At 41.1% G+C, this 24,308-nt stretch overlaps 1 protein-coding gene across 1 annotated transcript; it reads right to left on the bottom strand.

Moving 5' to 3' along the window:
- Positions 1–6,411: 6,411 nt before the first annotated feature.
- On the bottom strand, positions 6,412–22,841 carry LOC18016717 (F-box/LRR-repeat protein At3g48880). Its single transcript, XM_006401895.2, has 4 exons — positions 22,464–22,841; positions 18,788–18,803; positions 7,240–7,573; positions 6,412–6,949 (listed from the first exon to the last, which is right to left on the bottom strand). The coding sequence occupies exons 1-4, from the start codon at positions 22,839–22,841 to the stop codon at positions 6,412–6,414; spliced, it is 1,266 nt and encodes a 421-aa protein (XP_006401958.2).
- Between the last annotated feature and the right edge of the window lie 1,467 nt (positions 22,842–24,308).

Here is a 24,308-nt window from a genome sequence, read left to right as displayed (position 1 = left end):
TAAAATAAAATCATTGCCACATAATTAAATCTTTCTTGCATGGAATTTTAATTTGTTTTGAACAGATTCACTGACCAAAATTTCCCACCAACAAATACGACTTAACATAAATATTCAAACGTTGCTTGACTTGCGTCTATGTTAGTATATTGGTATGTAACTGCCAAGCATACCAATGTATCATTATGTGTTTCAACTTTCAACTTAAGATTGTGGAAGGTTTTATTTTTGACACGGACTCATTGGAATTTTTTCAGTCGCAAACAGCAGAAAAAAAAAAAAAACAACAGAACATAAATTTTAGCATAAATCATGGGGTTTAAGTTACTTTAGCATACAAGACACGGTACTATCTCCGCATAAACTGATGTAATAACGAATAATCGGGAAAAAGGAGAGAAAATGGTGGTAGGTTTTGCGTAAGAAAAACAACAAAAATTGTGGACAGAAAAGTGAGGAGGAGTCTTCAAAACACTTGAGCTACATTGTTGGACCCACTCTGCTTCAAGGAATCGATTCGATTTCGATTTAATGCTACTAATTAATATAGCTAAAATGGAAAGACAATCTAAACGGCCGCGTTTACTGGTTGTAACTTTTTTTTTTTTTGGTACGTGCGAGGAAGGCTTTTTAGCCTCCCTAATTTATTAAGAATAAAAAATCAAACTACAATCGAATTTGCCTCGGAAACGAAGTTCTTCGGACATCATCCTTAACTAGTGACTCCACAACACTCAGAGCATCATTCAAAAACAGAAAACCTAAAGGTAAAGTAAAGCATAGTTGGGCACCCATCCGCAGACGGTTGGCTTCTTTATACACGTGAGGAAACCCCCAGACTATCCCAGTCCTTAGAAAGAAAGCCATAGCACAGTCATACCAGAAAAGACATAGGGTGAGAATCGCTGACCCCGTCTTTGAGAAAATCCACCACCAACTTCGAATCCACTTCCAGCTCAAGCCTCGTTACTCGCTTCTCCCAGGCAATGTAAAGCCCATAGTACACCCCCCATAACTCGGCTAGGGTTTCCGAGCAAATGCTGATGTTAAGAGAAAAGCCACTACACCATCTTCCCGTATGATCCCTCAATACTCCACCCGCCGTGGCTAATCCCGGGTTACCGTGAGAAGCTCCATCGGTATTGAATTTTAGCCATTCCTCGGAAGGGCGTTTCCACGCTATTAAACTCTCAATTCGCTCCCCTGATCCACCCTCCGACCAAGAGGTTTTGTGGGCCAATAGGTTGTAACTTTTTTTTTTACGCCAATAATTTCATCTTCTTCCACCCTTTTCTGAATAAGAAACATACACGCTTTATAAAGTGATAGTTCTCTTTTTTTTTAAAAAAAAAATTGACATCTTTTTTTGAAGTATGGAACAAAATATTCAATTTTTGACACAAAATTATATCAAAACTGTTTGGTTATCCCTTGATTATTCAGAAGAACAAATAATTACAAACGGTTATATTTGTCAATTATGTCATGACTATTGACTAATGACAAAGAAATGTCTCTTCTTCCTTTTTCCTGTGTCTGTTCGTTTCCCCACCCCATGAGCTAATAATGTTTTATATACTAAACTTTTTTTTTTTGTTAATAAAGGGTTCCCTCAAACACTACTTGACTTACTCATTGTATATTAAATTCTTCTATTAATTTTAGTCTAGCTCTTGATTCAAATTCTTGTTTATAAGTTGTGGTTTATAGGAAAAAGCAAACCGAAGAGGTCTTGCTCTTTTGTTTTTGGTGAACTCGGACCGACGAGGTTTGAGATTTCTGTAGAGCCATAAGGCTTGGGATTTCTTTATTCGGTGGAGAAACCTGGAGAATTTCTCTGTTTTTTTAGAAAATATGAGATTTCAGAGTCGAGGAATTAAGTGTTCTTATTGTTCGAAGTATGGTCATGATGTGAGATCATGTTATCAGGTATATGGATATCCAGATTGGTGGCTGGAGAAGTATGGAAAACCTACGGAACATGTGTCACACACTGAAAAACGTGCGTCACACACGGAGGCGTCACAGGTTGATCCTCAGGCTGTGACAGGGCTCAAGAAAGATCAATGGCATAAGGTTGTTTGATGGTTTGATTCGAGATTAGAGATAGCAAATCGTGTGAGTGATAACACCTATACAGATGAGTGGATTATTGATAGTGGTGCATCGCACCATATGACGGGTACCTTAAGTGGTATGTTTGATGTGCATAAAGTCTCACCATGTTTAGTGGGTCTGCCTAATGGAAATGTTGTGGTTGCTGATAGAGAAGGAAGTGTGGCATTGACGGAGAAGTTAACTTTGACACATGTGCTTATTGTCAAGGAACTCAAGTGCAATCTCATCTCTGTGTCACAGATTATTGATGCAATGAATTGCATTGTGTTTTTCTCCAAGCAAATGTGTCGGATACAGGATCTTGCTTTGCAAATTCTGATTGCAGTGGGTGAAAGAAAAGATGGATTGTATTTTCTTCAAGGTATTCAGAAGACCGTGAATGTAGCGAAGGTCAGTAAGTTAGGGTCTTTGGAACTTTGGCATAAAAGGATGGGACATGCTTCTGAAAAGGTTATTAGGAGATTGCCAGAAGTGGATCAAAAGAGTGTTAGTGTTTCTGATTGCGATGTCTGTTTCCGAGCAAAGCAGTGTCGGAATGTATTTCCTGTGAGTACAGAGAAAAGCAAAGAATGCTTTGAGATGATTCATTGTGATTTGTGGGGGCCATATCGAACACAGTGTGGATCCTCTTATTTTTTAACTATCGTGGATGATTATTCTAGAGCTGTGTGGGTTTTTCTTCTTGCTGATAAAACACAAGTTCAGATAACAATGGTAGATTTCTTTGCTCTCATTCAGCGTCAGTTTGAGAAACAAGTGAAAATCGTGCGAAGTGATAATGGTAGTGAATTCATGGGTATGAAGGAGTATTTTCGTACATCAGGGATAATTCATCAAACTTCGTGTGTGGGAACTCCTCAACAAAATGGTAGAGTGGAGTGAAAACATCAACATATATTGAATGTCGCACGAGCGTTGAGGTTTCAGGCAAATTTACCAGTAGATTTTTGGAGTTATTGTGCTTTGAATGCTGCGTATCTAATCAATCGTACGCCTTCTGTGTTACACAATGGTAAGAGTCCTTATGAAATCATCTTTGGAAAAGCTCCTGCTTATAGTGAGATACGAGTTTTTGGATGTTTAGCGTATGCTCACAATCAGAAACGTCATGGAGAGAAATTTGCGAGTAGAAGCAGAAAATGTGTATTTTTGAGATACCCTTATGCAAAGAAGGGATGAAACTTATTTGACTTGGAGACACATAAAATCTTTGTTTCTCGGGATGTCACTTTTATTGAGGAACGATTCCCATATTTGGAGCTAAAAAATGCACAGGTGGATGAGCTTTCTAATTCTAATCAAATGAGGTTATATGTGGATGATAATGTTGGATTTGACGATATTGAACCTGCCTTGACAAGGGAAATTATACAACCTCTCACAAGAGATACAATGACACAGACTTAGGTTGTGTCAGACAAGGTTGCAGAAGAAGAAAGACAGACTATAGGAAACGAAATACGCGATATCTTAGGAATTACAACGCCACAAACTGAACCTGCATCGGTTACACAGTCTGAGATTGTGCAACCTGCTTTAGTGACAGAACCTGCATCGGTTACACAGTCTGAGAATGTGCAGTCTGCTTTAGTAACAGAACCTGCATCGTTGACACAGGCTGAAACTGTGCAACAGCCTGCATCAACAGAAACTTTGGGACGAAGAATGAGAAAGAAAGAATCTTCTGTCAAGCTACGCGACTATGTGTGCAATACGACATTTACAATGAATACTTCCACTGTGAGTCAGGAGTTGAGTAATGATTATGGTATTGAGAATTATGTGAATTGTGAAAGGTTCTCTGTGTCACACAAGGCATTTCTGTGTAGTATAACTGAAGGAGTTGTGCCGAAAATTTTTGCTGAAGCCATGAAGGATCCGCGATGGAGAGAAGCTATGAGACTCGAGATTGAGGCCCAAGAACGAAATCAAACATGGTTGATTGAACAATTACCACCAGGTAAGCATGTGATTGAGTGTAAATGGGTTTATACAATTAAGTATAATGCAGATGGCTCCATTGAAAGGTATAAGGCGCGACTCGTGGCATGTGGCAATCGTCAAAAAGAAGGGATTGATTATTCTGATACATTTGCTCCTGTAGCAAAGATGAGCACAGTTCGATTGGTTCTTCAAGTTGCCGCTGGGAAAAATTGGGAGCTACATCAGATGGATGTGCAAAATGCGTTTCTTCATGGAGATTTGGATGAAGAGGTCTTTATGAGGGCACCTCAGGGTTTTGGTGCTTCTAAGAAGGGTATGGTATGTCGTTTGCGCAAGTCGCTGTATGGTTTGAAACAAGTTCCACGATGTTGGTTCGCGAAACTTTCGAAGGCACTTTTGGGGTACGGTTTTACACAGAGTAAGGCTGATTACTCTCTTTTCTCATTAGTTCGTGATAAAGTTCACTTGCACATTCTAGTGTATGTGGATGATCTTGTGGTGACAGGAAGCTCTCCTGAGGTGATACAAAAGTTTAAAACATATTTAAGCAATTGCTTTCATATGAAGGATTTGAGAAAATTGAAATATTTTCTTGGATTGGAAGTTGCAAGAAATGCAGAGGGTGTATACTTATCACAGAGAAAGTATGCTCTGGATATTATTGCTGATGTCGGTTTGCTTGGTGGTAGGCCTGTAGAGTTTCCGATGGAGAAAAATCATCAGTTGGGAAGGTCGACGACAAAGATTTTGACTGATCCAGAGAAGTATCGGAGACTGGTTGGAAGATTGATTTACTTGGCTGCGACTAGACCAGATCTTGCCTACTCAGTTCACATTTTATCTCAATTTATGAATGAGCCAAGAGAAGATCATTGGATGGCTGCATTGAGAGTTGTTCGTTATTTGAAAGGGTGCCCGGGAATGGGAATTTTGTTGAAATCTGATTGTAATTTTCATCTTACAGCTTGGTGTGATTCAGATTGGGCTGGATGTCCAATCACGAGGAGATCTTTGAGTGGATGGTTGATACAATTGGGAAATTCTCCTGTGTTATGGAAGTCAAAGAAGCAAGATGTGGTATCATGCTCTTCAACTGAAGCAGAGTATCGAGCTATAATTTTGGCATTGAAGGAGTTGAAGTGGTTAGAGTGTGTTGTTAACGATGTGTATTGCACATTCTGGTCCAATGGATTTATATTGTGACAGCCAGTCTGCGCTTCATATTGCAGCTAATCCTGTGTTTCATGAGAGAACGAAGCATGTGGAAATTGATTGTCATTTCATTCGAGACGATATACAGGCTGGAATTGTTCAGACCCAACATGTTTCTACTACTCAACAGTTGGCGGATATCTTCACTAAAGCACTTGGAGAACGTCCGTTCAAAGGATTTTTGTGCAAGTTGGGCATTCGAGATCTCCATGCTCCAACTTGAGGGGAGGTATTAAGAGATATTAGGAGATATTAAGCTTATTGGGCCTTGTATAGTTAGTTATTAGAATTATTAGAGTAATTTGTCCCACATTGCTAGTTTCTAACTTAAGGTTGACTAATGTACTTGTATATATACGTGTCTTTAGGCTGATGAATAAATCACTTCCGCAAATTACTTTGACAACTTAGAAAAAAGCGAACACCAAAGTTAGACCAGAAAGATGATCTAGGAGTATCAAATATTTATATATATTATCATCATATTAGATCGCTAATATCCATACGCGAGCACGTATAGAGTCTCGCACAAACTATAACGACTACAGTAATCATTTTTTATTGCTAGTACAATAATTGTCAGTAAGAATTGAGCTCTATAGGGAAATTTAGCAAAAAGCAGATTCATTAGCCCACCTATATAATATCACTGACATTCAACATATGATTAACTAACTAATTAACCAATCCATAATCTCGATACTGGATTCAAATTTGATGATAATTTGGATTTAATAGTGAATATTATATGATAAACATCGTCGATCTGACCCTTAAACGCCATGAGAAACTTCCTAGATCACGCCAGCTTGGTTAACCAAAATACAGTGACAACAACAAAACCATATATAGAAAATTTTATTCATGTTCCTAAATCTGGTTAGGGCTTCAATGTATTAAGAGAAGCAATTTCGGTACAAAGACAAATACTTGTATTTGCCTGCCGACAAGAATACACACACAATACAGCCACCCACGCCAGACTATAAAACAAAAGACGACACAAAAAAAACTCCAAAAAGAAAAGTACCTTCCATAGCAAGAAACATGTAAATAGTTCCCAAAAAACAAATTGACAAAAAAAAAGTGTTCCCAAAAGACAAAAAATAAGTTAAAAAAGAGAGAGAGAGTACAATTTCAGAGATGAAGAGAGCTTACTTCGTCTTCTTTCCATAGCCCTTCATCATACATATTCCACCTCATGACTTTTTCATCTTTCTCCATCCACTGACACTTGACGCAAGTCTTGGGATCCTTACAAGCCACAAACTGCTTCAACTTGGAGGCCTTCTCTATTATCGTGCTCCATGGAACCTCCGTATCACTTACCTCAATGTAAGAATGAGAAACATTGAGAACTTCGAGTCTTTTCATTTTATCCAAGATCTTTGTGAGCGCATCTATGTGTATGGAGGTGCATCTGAGGCTGAGGACTTTCAGCTTCGGGAGGAGGCAGACGAGGTTCTGGATGAAGAAAAGATCGATGGGACCCATTACCTTGAGCTCTCTAAATTTCTTGCAGTTCTCTCGGATCGCCGAGAAGACAAAATGCGGGTTAGGCATGCTTGGAATTGTTAGTGACTCTAGTTTCTTACAGAAACTTATTGCATCGCATATACCCCTCTCTTCTATTCTGTTCCAAGATGGTAGCACCAAGCGTCTCAAGTTTGGACACCTGCAACAATTGAGTAAAGAAAATTCATTGCTCGGTTAAACGGTGATTTTTGGCACAAGATACTATAAATTTCTGATTTTTGGCAATATTTAATTTATTTATAGAGATAGAGATATTAATTAGGTCAAAAACATAATTCAAGACCGAAGAAATTTATTGATCTATATATCTAGTACTATTAATGTATAGAGGTGATACTGCATTTCCAAATCTGCAACTTTAGTTTCATGCTATTGAAAATGTATAATAATTTTCTGTTCAATATAAGACGGAAAAAAGAGAGAATATACCTTCTTGTGGTGTAAGTAATCATGTCATCATTCGGCAACAAGTCGTAATGGAAAATCAAGGTCTTTGTGTTTCTCTTGCTAAGACTCATGGAGAGTTTCAAGATCCAAGTCAGTTTCTTATCAGAGTGGCCAACCACGTACAAACATGGCTTACATGAGATTTTGACGAACTTAGATCTCATGTGTGATAAATCGAGCGTGTTCCACAGAATGGGATCGCAGCAAGCCACACGCCATCCTCTACAGACATGAGCTACTCCAGAAGTCAACTCATCGAGGCTAAAGTACTTCTTAAAAATCCTCACTAGTATGTCAGTGTCCAGATTTTCCCATCCTCTAAACACATTTTTACGGTCTTTAGCCATTGAGAACGCTTTCAAGAGGAGAGACAGAGATTCTTGTAGAGAATTGTTATAACATCTTCACGGCCCTTAAAACAAGCAGAAGAAAATTATCCGGAGTAATTAAGAAAGACATCTCTTTTTAGGTTTTTTTTTCGACTAAGGAAGGGATCTATATGGAAATCAAAATATTAATTATCAAGATGAACTTCGATACCTACAATTGAATGATAAGCAGATTTCAGTATTAAGAATATTTACATGTACTTATGCCGTGTTCCGTGAAAGTAAATTTCAATATGAATGGACTGAAAATCAACAAAATCATCTTGAAATGATTCCTTTATTTATATAGCTAGATTTCATGCAAACTTCAAACCAACAACGGCAAGGCATGGAAAGGAAAATCATGAAAACAATTAAGCATCCCCAGTAATAATATTAATATCTAACTGCAAAACGAATCAGAATCTAAGACTGTACTTGACTCATAAAAACCTAAAAATGTGACGAATCTTATATTAAGAAATGCAAAGACTTCGTGCTATATAAATCGTTTTAAAAAAAAAAACAGCACAGGATTCTCGTAAGAAACAAATACCCACAGTATTGCTAACAGAAACCTTATAATAACTACACATGCATAGATCTTGCAATCTCACAAGTAAGGTATCAAAAGAGTATAAAGCCATACCCTGAAACGACGAGGAGGGATAAGTGAAGAACCTTGGAGAAATGATGGCGGCGACTCTTGTAAGATTAAAGAACGTTACCTTTTTGTATACAAATGAAAGAAGGGCACTGGTCTGATATGATTTCACCTACCTCTTTCAGTCTGATTCTCTTACCAAATAGAAATTTTAATTACAATGCATGCATTGTAAAAACAATTTTAATGCATGCATTGTAAAAATGCATTCTCTTAATACATGCATTCTCTTACAATGCATGCATTGTAAAAACAATTTTAATTATCTTATCAACATTATCATTTAGTTTCTAGTCAAATTTTATATGTTTTCATTTTGGATCATCAGATTCAGCACGTTCGATTTCCTTATGTAATTAAAACAATTGAATAACATTTTCTTTTTCTTTTTTGTAAAAGAAAAATAATTTCTTTTTAGTTTTATTTTAAACTAGATAGATACCCGCACATTTTTGTGCAAAATTTTAACCATCTATATATATATATATATACTATTCCATTAAGAATATCAATATTTGGCTATAACTTTTATACATATAGAATATTATTAATTACTATGATTATGGATGAAAACGAGGATGATTTTTAAAATGAAAGGAGGGTTGGTGGATTTTTTTTGGGACAAAAATCATTTTGAACAGATCGGCAAATTGGATAGGTAAATTATATAATAGTAGAATTATATCATTTAACAAAAAAAAAAAATTGGTTGAAACAACGGATGTTTATTTGTTTATCTATATAACAACGAAGAGAACACACCAGACCAGAAATCATAAAAGTACAAAAAAAAGAAAAAAAGTTGAAGACCTAAAAGGAAGGTACCTTCCATATCAAGGAACATGCAAATATTTGCGAAACAACATACAAAAGAGTACAATTTAGAGATGAAGGGAGTTTATTTCGTCTGCTTTCCATAGCCCTTCCTCATACTTATACCACCTCTGTAACACCCCGATTCCTGGTTTCGAAAGAAACCAGAATAAATCGGGATATTAACTAACCTAAACTAAACCAATCCCAAATAACCAATTGTTCTTTATTCAAATCTAAACCCAAATCCAAGTCTTACAATAGAAATGAAATAACTTATTAAATCCGAAATAAATAGAAACATTGTCTTAAAGAGAAAGGTGAAATAGTTCTTAAAAAAAAACAATAAAACTTCCTCCATTTCTGAAGGCACACCACACTAGAATTACTCATCTAGTTCTTCCCAAACATCATCACAATCACACTCACAATCACAATCACCTGCATATCAGAATTTAGAGAGAGAGGGGTGAGTAATTTGGGAGAATTACTCAGTGAGAACCAAACCAGGCTTCCGCCTTATTCATTTATTTCCACCAACATATTAAGAATAAATCTAATGAAACCAAGCAAGCACTCTACAAGTGCACAAGCAACTAACAAACAGTGATGTCTCCGATCCCGCCTCTCAATAGGCCAAACCACCTTGTCACTCGGACACAGGTCGACATCTCACCCTGTCTCACAGACAGTCACCCTGTCACACAGACAGTCACCCTGTCACACAGACAGAGACCCTGTCACACAGACAGTTCAATCCCGGCATGCCACATGGACAGCCCCGTGGGTCATCACTCCACCGGATGAATGGATTATTGCCACAGTCACACAGACGACACATAACCCAGCAAACAAGCCTGCATTCGGCACATCACTATACCGGAAACAGACTATGACCTTTAGGACTTCTACCAATCACTAACCAATCAACAGGGTTATCAATCAATCATGCTGGTTCTTCCTCTAATGAGATCCTAGATCTTATTAGTTATATATATATATATATATATATATGGATCTGCCTAGATGCACAAGAAGACAGACCTGGCCCACCAGATCTAGACTCAACACACCAGAAGAAGATAAAAGGATAAGAAGAAAGACCTAGATCTAATCCTCACCTTGGCCTAAAAGCATATCTGAGATTAAGGAGAACTAGAAGAGGCAAAAGAATCAAGCAGATTCTGAGAAGGTGGAGGCAGGCGAATGCTCCTTCTTCTCTCGGCAAGCGGCAAGCGGCGGCGGCGGCACCCTTCTCCGGCGGCGGCGGTGGCTTCCCTCCTCGGCGGCGGCGGCGTGCAGCTTCTCCTTCTCTCTCACACTTTCTTTTCTTTGGGGGCTAGGGCAATTAGAGGCAAAATGAGGCTCATTATCTCCTAATTCCCTATTTATATTAGGGTTTCTGGAGTGGGCCTGGATTTGCTGGGCCTCCTCTAATTGGGCAGGGTTTGGGATGTTACAACTCTCCCCTGCTTCCATAGAATTCGTCCCCGAATTCTCTCCGACTCCTCAGGTTTCTCCTTTGTCCTTAAAGAGTTCCGGGAATTCCTTCCGCATTTCCTGCTCTACTTCCCAGGTTTCCTCGCGGATTCCATCCCTTTCCCAACACACCTTAACCGCTGGCTTCCTCTTGCCATTCAACCCCTTTTCCTGAAATTCCAACACTGCCACAGGCTGATATGCTGCTGAGAAGTCCTTCCTTACATCTGCTGGCGGCTGGGGCAAAATGAGCTCTGGCTCCCTCACAACTTTCCTCAGAAGAGAAATATGAAACACATCATGGAACTCAGCTAATTCTTTGGGCAACTCTAAGCGATAAGCCACTTCTCCAATCCTCTCCAGGATAGGGTACAGTCCCATGTAACTAGGCTTAAGCTTCTTCGTCAGCCGATGCTTATCATTCCCTCTGAAAGTCCTCAACTTCAGATACACCAAATCACCAACTTCAAAAGACAACTCCTGCCTTCGCTGATCTGCATAGCTCTTCTGGCGATCATGAGCTTCTTTCAACCTTGTCTTAAGCATTTCCACTTGCTTAGACGCCTCCTCAAGAAGTTCTGGCTCTAGCACTCTCATTTCTTCTACTTCGGTCCAGCACAGAGGTGTGCGACAAGGCCGACCATATAGAGCCTCATATGGTGCCATCCCAATGCTACTATGATAACTGTTATTATAAGCAAATTCCGCCAAAGGCAAATGCTTCTCCCAACTTCCTTCCCAATCTAAGACACACGCTCTCAACAGATCCTCCAGGGTCCTAATCGTCCTCTCCGATTGGCCATCTGTCTGAGGGTGGTATGCTGTGCTGAGATGAACCTTTGTTCCCAATACTTTCTGGAAAGCTTGCCAGAAACTAGCTGTAAACTTTGGATCCCGATCCGACACTATGCTCACTGGGACTCCATGCAACCTCACAATAACATCAATATACTTCTGCGCCAACTGCTCCGCTCCATCCGTATTTTTAATTGGCAAAAAGTGAGCTGACTTAGTAAGACGGTCTACGATTACCCAAATCGCATTCTTCTTACTTAGTGTCCTGGGCAACCCCGTCACAAAATCCATAGTTACCATATCCCATTTCCATTCTGGTAATGGTAAGTTCTGGAGAAGTCCACTTGGTGCCATCTGCTCTGCTTTCACTTGCTGACACGTAGCACACTGAGATATCCAAGCAGAAATATTACGCTTCATACCAGACCAATGGTAGTAGCGTTTCAGATCCCGATACATCTTGGTGTTCCCTGGATGTATAGAAAACTTCGACTGATGAGCCTGACTTAACACTTCCCTCCTTAGCTCATCATTCATGGGAACACAGACTCAATTCCTATACATGTAAGTCCCATTGTCTGCTTTGTGGTACCCAACCACTTGCTTTTCAAAAATCTCCTTAAGGGACAAATCATGCACTTGCTCCTGACGAATCCTCATTAACAGGTCAGCATTATCCAATGCTTCCAAACCTGCGGCATCATCCTCTACTTCAGCGACACACAAACTCAAATTCGCCAAAGTCGCTATCAGCTCCTGCGTTTCCTTAGCCTCAGAAACCGCATTTCTCCTTCTACTCAAGGCATCTGCCACCTGGTTGGCTTTTCCCGGATTGTAGGAAATTTCCAAATCATAATCAGCCAATAATTCTATCCACCTCCTCTGCCTCAGGTTCAAATCATCCTGAGTGAACACATGCTTTAAACTCTGATGATCAGTATATATGTGCACCTTTTCCCCATACAAGTAAGCACGCCAAATCTTCAGAGCAAAGACTACTGCTGCTAACTCTAAATCATGAGTCGGATAATTCACTTCATGCTTCCGAAGCTGTCTAGATGCATAGGCTACGACCTTCTTCTCCTGCATCAGCACACATCCTAGCCCGGATCCAGAGGCATCGGTGTATACATCATATGGTATTCCTGACCTTGGAAGTACCAATATCGGAGTCTCTGTGAGTTTCTGCTTCAACTCCTCAAAACTCTGAGATCTCTTATCCGTCCACTCAAACTTAACATTCTTCTCCGTCAAGCTGGTGAGAGGTTTGGCAATACGGGAGAAATTAGGCACAAACTTGCGATAATATCCAGCCAGACCCAGAAAGCTACGGACCTCAGTAACACTTTTAGGTACAGGCCACTCTGTCACTGCAGAGATCTTTCCAGGATCCACTGCTACTCCCTCTTCTGAGACAATATGCCCAAGGAAGCCCATCTTCCTCTGCCAGAAGCTACACTTGCTTAACTTCGCAAAAAGCTGCTGATCCCTTAACTTCTGCAGAATCATTCCCAAATGCCATTCATGCTCCCTCTCCGACCTTGAATAGACCAGGATATCATCAGTAAAGACAATCACACACTTATCCAAGTGCTCCCGAAAAAGGTCATTCATCAACTTCATGAAAACTGCAGGCGCATTAGTCAATCCAAACAACATTACCACAAACTCATAATGACCATATCGAGTTCGGAATGCTGTCTTACTAATGGCCTCCTCTGCTATCCGAATCTGGTGATAGCCTGACGCCAAATCAATCTTAGAGAACCATGAAGCTCCTTCTAACTGGTCCAACAACTCATCAATCCTTGGCAAGGGATACTTATTCTTGATGGTCACCTTATTCAGCCCTCTATAATCAATGCAAAGTCGAAAGCTTCCATCTTTCTTCTTTACAAATAGCACGGGCGCTCCCCATGGCGAGCTGCTTGGCCGAATAAATCCTTTATCCGTCAAGTCCTCTAACTGCTTCTTTAGCTCAGCCATCTCTGCTGGTGCCAATCGATATGGAACCTTCGAAACAGGGGCTGTTCCTGGTTCTAATTCGATAGTGAAGTCAACTCCTCTTCTTGGCGGAGGTCCAGTCAATGGTTGGAATACGTCCGCGTATTCATTTACCACTAGTATCTCCTCAAGGCTCTTAGGTGCTCCCTCTCCTACCATAGAGACTGTTGCCAAGAAGGCTTCACATCCTTCCTCTATAAGATTCTCGGCATGAATCATCGAAATGACTGGCACTCCTGTGTCGGTCTTTACTCCTTGAAAGACAACCCGACCTCCTCGATGCGGAATATAGGCCCTCGACTTCCGGCAATTCAGGACAACTTCATAATGCTTCAGCCAGTCCATTCCAAGGATAACATCATAGTGGCCCAACTTCATTTCCACTAGAGTCCAAGGAAAATCTGCTCCTTCCAACAAGATAAACACTTATTTATGGATTCCAATGGTCTCCACCTGCTTACTTCCAGCAGTTTCCACTGCTTTCAACCTGGGGGTGAACTTTCCGGAGAAGGTCCAACACTGGGTCAACCTCGGGCTCACAAAACTATGTGTGGCACCTGTGTCGAACAGTGTATATGCCATCGCGCCCCCTACTGAGACCGATCCTACATGATTACTTATATCTAGTCATGCATTTCCATTCTACATTCCTATTCACAAGCAAAAATATAGAATATCACAAAACATTACTAAACAGCGATCGGTGCTGCTCCTTCGGGATCTCCGATGGTGAAAACACGAGATTCCACAGCTTGCCTCTTAGCTGGTGGTCCTGGCAATGCTCCCACTCCTTGCTGAGGATTCGCATTCCCCGGACGATCCCTCCTCTGATGGCCACTCTTCCCACAATAGTAGCACCGGTTAGTCCCTGCGACTGCGCAATCCTTCTCATGGTGGCCAACACTACCACAGCCAAAACATTTGTGGGCGCCACACCTTCTTGGGTGCCTCCTTCCACACCTCTGGCACATAGGCAGTCCAACCCCTGGAGCTGCCATAGTGTCCCAAGTCCTTTTCGGCCCTTCCTGAGCACGGTTTGGACGGGACGAGCCCTGCCTGACTCTCCTTAGCTCCTCAAGCGAGGTCTCTTGGATGGCAGCTGTCTCCACAAGCTCCACCAAGGTGTCATATCTCCTAAGAGAACACCTGCTCCTCAGCTCCAACTTCAAGCCCTTCATGAACTGACGAACCAAATCTGCCTGCGTGAACTGCTTCCTGGAGAACCTCCTCAACCGATCGAACTCCTCCTTGTACTCTCTCACAGTACGGTGCGCCTGACGCATGTCCTCAAAAGCACTCTCCATCTGATCCAAATCTTCAGGTGGGAAATACTCCTTAGCAAAGGCTTCCTTAAATTCCCGGTAGGTCAGCTCATAACGACCTTGAGTCGCTTCGACCACACCATCCCACCATATCAGCGCCTCTTCCTTCAGGTACTGAACAGCTAGATCCTTCCGGTATCCCTCCGGACATCTCATTGCTTCAAAATTCCTCTCCAACCTCTTCCTCCAGTTATCCGCAGACACTGGGTCAGACCTCTGATGTGAACTTGATGTGGTGGTGTCGAGGGTTGTCAAGTTTTACTCTAATTTAAATCAATAGCCGCAAGTGCACAACTGATCGATTGTAGTACTTAGGGATCGAATCCACATGGAAGGAGGATCTTTTCCTGCAAAAAGCCTTTGAAATAAGTTAAAGTAAGGAAGTCTAGAACAAAAACGGTTTAGTGGGGGGGTTTGGTATTGTGTTTAAAATGTAAAAACAAAATATTAAAAGAGAATACGGAAATTAAATGACGTAATAACTAAACTTAACGAAAATAACTAAAAATGATAAAAACGGATATTCTAATGCTTAAATAAAAATGAACTAAAAAGGAAAGACAATATTGAACTAAAGCTTTAAAGAAAATCGGTGTAAATCAATGGAAAAGAAAGCGTTGGGCTTCAGGGAAGTTTTCTCAGGGGTACGAACGATTCAAAACATTGCTAGAGAGGAAATTTTGTAAGATCTTAGCTTAAACTTTTTGAACTGGAGTCACGGACGTATGAATACGCCACTGTCGTGATCATAGACAACTATCTCTCTCAACCCTGACCAGTAGGTTTCCACTCTGGCCCTGGAAGAGAAGAGATGCATTATGTTTAAGACTCGTCCTAATTCACAAATCGCCCATAGGTAGGTTTCCACTCCTATGTTTGTTTTGCTCTCCCAAACTAGATCTGATACCTGATGAACACTTTCGTGTCACCAAGCATCTGGATCAGATTATAGTTCATGACGCTACTCTCATGCAGTAAAAACGAATTCAGAAGAAAAAGTTCTAAGATTCGGCTCAAAAGCTCATGGAATCCTCATCGAACATATAAATCCCTTAATCCCAACAATAAAACTACTCAGGCATAATGAACGAAATCAAAGACATAATATTAAGAAGTAGGATAGAAACCGAAATTGAAAAAGAAAGAACAAGGGTTCAAGAGAACAAATCTCTCTCTCCCTAAAAGCTAAAGCAAAAACAATAAAAGTATGAAGTAATAATTCGGTTCTCTATGGTGTCTTTTGTTTAGGGTTCCTAAGACATGTATTTATAGTGCTCAAGACCTCTCTGGACGTCACTTAGGGTTTCTCCAAATGTGGGCTTCAGAAATGGGCTTTTTGGGCTCGGAGGTTGATGGCCGCGGTCGGGAGTGCTGTGACCGCGGGGAATGTATGGTTTGCCGCGGTCGGGATGCTCCTGACCGCGGGGAATGAGTGTTTGGCCGCGGATGGAAGTGCTTTCCGGTTGGTTTACGGGACATCTTGCTCTTCGCGTATCTTTTGATTGAACTGTTAGATTGCCAAGCTGTAAAGTGCACTGGAAAGCTGATACTTCCATCTTTAAGGTCTCCAAATTTGAGCTGGATCAGACGGTGAGAAGACCTTCAATCAAGGGTGAACTTCTGACGGTTTGACTCTGAGCTGAAATTTGCTTATCTATCCATTTTGTTAAGTTTTTCCCTAAGTTACCTGAAAAGAGTCTTGGAACTATAAATACTAGAAAAACGTAATAAAAGTACTTAAAAGCAATTAAAAACATAGAAAAAGTATTTCAAAACGATCCATAAAAATGGTCAAAATACGGTGTTATCAATTCCCCAGACTTAAACCTTTGTTTGTCCTCAAACAAAGCAAAAGCCTAAACTGGTTAAGTGAAAACAAAAATAGGGAATGCACAAATCTCATAGACATGAACTCCTAAACTAGGACCAAAGATATATAGTGCATCAATCCACAACTTAGTCTAGAAAATTCTCACCAATGCACAAGAGATACTAGTCCACTTTTTCCGTCATGCAAAACTTAAACAATATAATTCTTGATTTCAGTCAACTAGCTCTCTACATTCATTAAGTTCAATAGTGAGTTCTCATTAAAGACATCATCCAGGGTAGACGGCGTTTGGCATTAAAGGGATATTTAAGTGGTAGAGTTAAAGTGTTTCGGGTTACCTGAAGATCTGGAGGATGGAAAATAATATGCAAAACCGCAAGAGAGATAAGGACCTGTTGATGACCACAGTTTTCAGTTACTTCTTCTTGCCAAATGTTGTTGCATAATCCTTCATCCTTTGTTGTAAACAGCTGTTCCCCCAGACTTAGATTCTTTCCGGGAATCAGAAAACAATCTCAAAAACTCCATAAAATCAAACTCCAGTTGCCTTGGGACTTAAAATTCGACCTCTCTAGACTCTCTAAGGCTTTTATTTCCTTTCTTTTCTTATTTTCGGTTTTTTTTTTTTTTGAAAAGGAATTGCCTTTTAAAGAGAGAGACTAGAGGACGAGATTGTACCAAAATTTGAGATTTTTCTAAGGCAAACTGAGCTTCCTCTTGTGTTGAATCCTTCCGGGAACTCTTCCGGCAAATCGCTGGTCTCTGTCCTTGGTGACTGAAAACTGCGTCGTTCCTCTTTCTCTCTAACGTTTTTGCACTTATCTGCATATAAGACAATAGAAAACAAGAGTGCATGTGGTTTGAAAGAGGATTGGTTAAGGTGGGGAACTAGCTAAAGATGAACTAGCCATTCAGGATCAACAGAGAGTGGTAAAAGGATAAAAGAGTCCTGAATGTATGATTCGTTTCCCTGGTCTAATGCTTCAATGAGAAAATTAAGTCCAAATTAAGTCCAAATAAAACAGAGCTAGTGTATCCCTTCATCTAAATCGAAATCATTCAAATTCCTCAGGGGTACTTCGTTTCAAATGTGCTTAGCTACCGCCTAGTCTAGTCCTAAATCATGAATGAGCATGTCACTAGGAACAGTCTAAAGCACACAGTCAACTATCATTGATTCATGTTCACCATTCCCTTTAAAACGTATTTTGTTTTGAAAACCGATTTTGAAAAACTTTAAGGAAAATGCAAAAACTGTAGATAATGCAAGACTCATGAAAGAAAAGTGGTTAGAAAGGGATGAAATCCTCCCCCAGACTTAAATCACACTGTCCTCAGTGTGAAACAAGTCGAGACTGGATGAGAAAAATGCATAAATAATCGAATTGGTAAGGACAAAAAGAACTTACCTGGATCCGGGATGCTGGTGGAGATGAACCGGATTCATTCGAAGAGGTTTGGGAAGGTGATTAGGTGGTGATGAAGGTGGTGGAAGGTGATGAATGAGGTGGAGGGTGATTGGTGAGGTGAAATGAGGTGAAAGGGGTGGTTTGGGGTCGGGTTTGATGTCAACGACCAAGTGCCGCGGTCAGGGGTCATACGACCGCGGCAACCAAGTGCTTGGCCGCGGTCAGGACTACGCGACCGCAGTCGAACATGTGTTTCCCGCGGTCCGAACACTTGCGACCGCGGGGGCTTATTTTGCGGCCTCTTCCTGCTTCTCATTGGTTCCTGCTGGGCCGAGCAGTCAGGTACCATCCTTCTTTTTGGTCTTTTCGGGATTTTTTGATTTTTTTGGCTTTTTTGTTTTATAAGAAACACCTGAAACTAAGAAAAAGAAAAAGATCAAAAGAAAAAAAAAGAAAAATCCTAAAGAAAACAATACCTAAATGGGTTGCCTCCCATTAAGCGCTTCTGTTTTAAGTCGTTTAGCTCGACTTTTGGTGTTGGACGTGACTTATTCCAATGAAGAAGACCTTGTCCTGAGACAAGTCTTTTTCGACATCTCCCTGCTTTGCTTAGCAGGTTCTTCGTCACTCCAAAGTTCTTCTTCAAACTCTTCTGCTGCAGAACGTTTTTCTGCTTTGCTGTTGTATGGGACAGCTTCTGTGAAGACATCTTTGTCGATATTAGCAAATGAAATCCTCCGGTTTGGCCAGTCCATTATAGCTCCAGAAGTTGCTAGAAAAGACCATCCGAGAATCACTGGATATGTTGCGTCTCTTGTCTCGACAATGTAGAAGTCGACAAGCACTATGCAATCTCCTATTCTCAAAGGAATTTCATGAGTTATTCCTTGAGGTGTTGCATTTGAATCATCAGCTAGACTAATCTTTGCTCTAGTCCTGCGCAGGTGTCTAAGACCAAGTCTCAAAGCAATTGCCTTGGACATCATGTTAAGACAAGCTCCTGAATCACATAGCACGTTTTTAAACATTTCTCCTCTAATAGAACAAGAGATAAGAAACTGACCTATACCTTCTATTTTTTGAAGTGTTCGAACAGGTTTACCTCTTCTGGCATGATTGAACAAGTCTTCTATCTCAGTGATTGATTCTTTGCTCTCACAGAAGTAGTGGACTATCATGAAGTCCTTGCAAGCTTTGGCAAACGTGATTCCTTCAGGTAAATTTCGAACCACATCATTAAATTCGTCGAGCTTTTCCTTGCTGATTTTGTTGGTGTAGTGGCTGCAGTCTTCCGGATTTTTGAGGTGAATCGCATAGACAGCTGCTTCTGGTGTTGTCATGTATCGAGCTCTCATAAAGTATCTATGAATATCCTCTTTAGACTACTTGCAGTACCTGAAAAAGACTTGCAAACGATCAAGTTTCCAGATTTCATCAAAGCTTAAATGAGCAGGGAATGACCTGACTACCTTGTTGAACTCCATTAGCTTCTCTCTACTGATGTTGTTGGTGATCTATTGAATTTCTCCTGACCATCTTCTGAGGAATATCCTGCGTTTGGATCTTCTACAAACAATCCATACTCCTCATCTTCAGAGTATTGCTCTTCATACTCATCTTCACAAGACAAAGCCATGTTGCAAGGCCATGACTTGTCCTCTTCTTCAGATCTTTGGGTGCTTATGGAGCAAACCAGTTGTTGTTGAAGTGGTTTAGTTATCCCAGGATGTGTACCAGACGTACAGATGCTTGTATGAGCTGAACGGGGCTGTTTTGGAACGTTTTTATGGTTGGCCTTGACTGCAGGTGACGCGACCGCGGGGAAGCGACCATGGGCCGCGGGCAGACCCATCACGACCGCGGGGGAGCGCCTGTTGGCCGCGGTCGGAGCCAACGCGACCGCGGGAGTTTGTCTCCGAGCTGCTCTGCTGCTGTTGCTTCCTCCTTTGCCTCCTGGGTGGTCTCCTGGGTCTTCTGGCTTGATGTACTTCCTCTCTGGACTTGAGTCTTTAGTTTTGGTTGCTGGAATCTGCTTTCCAAGTCCTTGCATGATCTCCTCAACCTTTTCTTCAACTTCATCAAGAGCATAGACTACTTTGTCCATGGTTGAGTCAAGCTCTTCGGTTTTGTCGATGACTTTGTACACCTTCTCTGAAACTTTGACTGTAAAGTCATAAGACTCGTTCTTAGCTTCGTTTAGGGATTTGTCCACGTCATCAAGCTTGAAATCCAGGTCCATGACTTTGTTTTTGGTGTTGCGAAGCTCATAGTTGTGCTTTGCTTGCTCTTCCTCCATGTTGTTGAACCTGTTAGCAATCATAGCTGCATCCTTGGTTGCACGTTCTTCTATTGAATTGACTTGTGAGGCTAGGTTATCGATTTTTTCATTGAAAAGTTTCGATATCCCATCAATCCTTTCGTTTAGAGCAGTTGTAGCGGTTGCTTGAGCTTCTATGAACTGTCTGATCACGCCTTAGAGCTGACTCAGTCTGTTGCTGAGCTGGACGTTCTCATCTTGCTGGAGAACTTGGTGAGGTAGGCGATACATAGAGTATCTAGGGTTTGCCATTTGAGGTGCGTAGGGCTCCTTCTGGAACGTTCTGTAGTCTTCGGGTTGAATTTCTTCGTAGAGATCGCGTAGATGCTTCTCTCTGCGTCTGGTGGCTTGAGGAGTGTTATAGAAACCTTCCTCATTTTGTTTATTTTGATTTATAGGATCCATATCTTCTGAAATGGAAACAAAATAACCGAAAAATGGAAAGTTGCAGAAAAGGGGGTTCTAGAATCGATTTACTAACCTTTCTCGGGGTTTTGCAGAAAAGAAAACGCGTGCCTTCCCCGACAACGGCGCCAAAAACTTGATGTGAACTTGATGTGGTGGTGTCGAGGGTTGTCAAGTTTTACCCTAATTTAAATCAATAGCCGCAAGTGCACAGCTGATCGATTGTATTACTTAGGGATCGAATCCACATGGAAGGAGGATCTTTTCCTGCAAAAAGCCTTTGAAATAAGTTAAAGTAAGGAAGTCTAGAACAAAAACGGTTTAGTGGGGGTTTGATAGTGTGTTTAAAATGTAAAAACGAAATATTAAAAGAGAATACGGAAATTAAATGACGTAATAACTAAACTTAACGAAAATAACTAAAAATGATAAAAACGGATATTCTAATGCTTAAATGAAAATGAACTAAAAAGGAAAGACAATATTGAACTAAAGCTTTAAAGAAAATTGGTGTAAATCAATGGAAAAGAAAGCGTTGGGCTTCAGGGAAGTTTTCTCAGGGGTACGAACGATTCAAAACATTGCTAGAGAGGAAATTTTGTAAGATCTTAGCTTAAACTTTTCGAACTGAAGTCACGGACGTATGAATACGCCACTGTCGTGATCATAGACAACTATCTCTCTCAACCTTGACCAGTAGGTTTCCACTCTGGCCCTGGAAGAGAAGAGATGCATTATGTTTAAGACTCGTCTTAATTCACAAATCGCCCATAGGTAGGTTTCCACCCCTATGTTTGTTTTGCTCTCCCAAACTAGATCTGATACCTGATGAACACTTTCGTGTCACCAAGCATCTGGATCAGATTGTAGTTCATGACGTTACTCTCATGCAGTAAAAACGAATTCAGAAGAAAAAGTTCTAAGATTCGGCTCAAAAGCTCATGGAATCCTCATCGAACATATTAATCCCAACAATAAAACTACTCAGACATAATGAACGAAATCAAAGACATAATATTAAGAAGTAGGGTAGAAACCGAAATTGAAAAAGAAAGAACAAGGGTTCAAGAGAACAAATCTCTCTCTCCCTAAAAGCTAAAGCAAAAACAATAAAAGTATGAAGTAATAATTCGGTTCTCTATGGTGTCTTTTGTTTAGGGTTCCTAAGACATGTATTTATAGTGCTCAAGACCTCTCTGGACGTCACTTAGGGTTTCTCCAAATGTGGGCTTCAGAAATGGGCTTTTTGGGCTCGGAGGTTGATGGCCGCGGTCGGGAGTGCTGTGACCGCGGGGAATGTATGGTTTGCCGCGGTCGGGATACTCCTGACCGCGGGGAATGAGTGTTTGACCGTGGGTGGAATTGCTTGCCGGCTGGTTTACGGGACATCTTGCTCTTCGCGTATCTTTTGATTGAACCGTTGGATTGCCAAGCTGTAAAGTACACTGGAAAGCTGATACTTCCATCTTTAAGGTCTCCAAATTTGAGCTGGATAAGACGGTGAGAAGGCCTTCAATCAAGGGTGAACTTCTGACGGTTTGACTCTGAGCTGAAATCTGGTTTTCTATCCATTTTGTTAAGCTTTTCCCTAAGTTACCTGAAAAGAGTCTTGGAACTACAAATACTATAAAAACGTAATAAAAGTACTTAAAAGCAATTAAAAACATAGAAAAAGTATTTTAAAACGATCCATAAAAGTGGTCAAAATACGGTGTTATCAACCTCCCGCCAAAGGCTTCCATTCCCATATCCTTCAAATGTTTCATGGCCTGATAATAGGTCAGTCCAAACACATTGACAGGCGCAAGAGGCGGTGGAGGCACATACTGCTGCTGAACAAACACTGGCGGCACTACCACAGGCGGCGGCTCAAACACTGGCGGCTGCACATTCTGCTGCTCCTGCTGAGCATTCACTCCCACTCCAGGGTTCAAGTGGCCATACATCTCTCGATAACGGCGCAACTCCTCCAGGACTGCAGCATGAGCTGCTTCCGCTGCTGGAGGCACTTGAACAGGCACACCTCCCGCAAGGTTCTCTCCCTGCTGATCCACATGAGCTGGGGGCACTGGGGCAACACTTCCTGATGTGCCCGAGGCCTCATCAGCACCACCTGAACGACGAGCTTGGGATCTGGTGCGCACATTCTTTGCCCTCGGAGGCATCTGACAAGACATAGAGACAGATAAGTTAGCCTGGTCCCGTAAAGACTAACTTCCTGCAAAAGAAAAGAACAACAAAACTAGAGAGACTAGTCTAGGTGGTGGTTTTCTTTCTTTGAAAATATTTGGAAAATCTTTGAACTTAGAAAAATTGAAAACTTTTAAAAACTTTGTAAACCCCCTTTTTTTTTTTTGAAATCCGAATCCCATTCCCACTATTCTAGACTTAGCTCTCTTAACACCTAGTTCGAACCATGCTCTGATACCAAATTGTAACACCCCGATTCCTGGTTCCGAAGGAAATCAGAATAAACCGGGATATTAACTAACCTAAACCAAACCAATCCCAAATAACCAGTTGTTCTTTATTCAAATCCAAACCCAAATCCAAGTCTTACAATAGAAATGAAATAACTTATTAAATCCGAAATAAATAGAAACATTGTCTTAAAGAGAAAGGTGAAATAATTCTTAATAAAAAACAATAAAACTTCCTCCATTTCTGAAGGCACACCACACTAGAATTACTCGTCTAGTTCTTCCCAGACATCATCACAATCACACTCACAATCACAATCACCTGCATATCGGAATTTAGAGAGAGAGGGGTGAGTAATTTGGGAGAATTACTCAGTGAGAACCAAACCAGGCTCCCGCCTTATTCATTTATTTCCACCAACATATTAAGAATAAATCTAATGAAACCAAGCAAGCACTCTACAAGTGCACAAGCAACTAACAAGCAGTGATGTCTCCGATCCCGCCTCTCAATAGGCCAAACCACCTTATCACTCAGACACAGGTCGACATCTCACCCTGTCACACGGACAGTCACCCTGTCACACAGACAGAGACCCTGTCACACAGACAGTCCAATCCCGGCATGCCACATGGACAGCCCTGTGGGTCATCACTCCACCGGATGAATGGATTATTGCCACGGTCACACAGACGGCACATAACCCAGCAAACAAGCCTGCATTCGGCACATCACTATACCGGAAACAGACTATGACCTTTAGGACTTCTACCAATCACTAACCAATCAACAGGGTTATCAATCAATCATGCTGGTTCTTCCTCTAATGAGATCCTAGATCTTATTAGTTATATATATATATATATATATATATGGATCTGCCTAGATGCACAAGAAGACAGACCTGTCCCACCAGATCTAGACTCAACACACCAGAAGAAGATAAAGGGATAAGAAGAAAGACCTAGATCTAATCCTCACCTTGGCCTAAAAGCAGATCTGAGATTAAGGAGAACTAGAAGAGGCAAAAGAATCAAGCAGCTTCTGAGAAGGTGGAGGCAGGCGAGTGCTCCTTCTTCTCTCGGCAAGTGGCGGCGGCGGCACCCTTCTCTGGCGGCGGCGGCGGCGGCGTGCAGCTTCTCCTTCTCTCTCACACTTTCTTTTCTTTGGGGGCTAGGGCAATTAGAGGCAAAATGAGGCTCATTAACTCCTAATTCCCTATT

The sequence above is a fragment of the Eutrema salsugineum genome, unplaced genomic scaffold, assembly GCF_000478725.1.
Source record: "Eutrema salsugineum unplaced genomic scaffold, Eutsalg1_0 scaffold_2, whole genome shotgun sequence".
NCBI classification, from domain to species: Eukaryota; Viridiplantae; Streptophyta; class Magnoliopsida; order Brassicales; family Brassicaceae; genus Eutrema; species Eutrema salsugineum.
The sequence above is the reverse complement of the archived record's forward strand: the minus strand, read 5'-3'. Positions and strand labels throughout refer to the sequence as shown.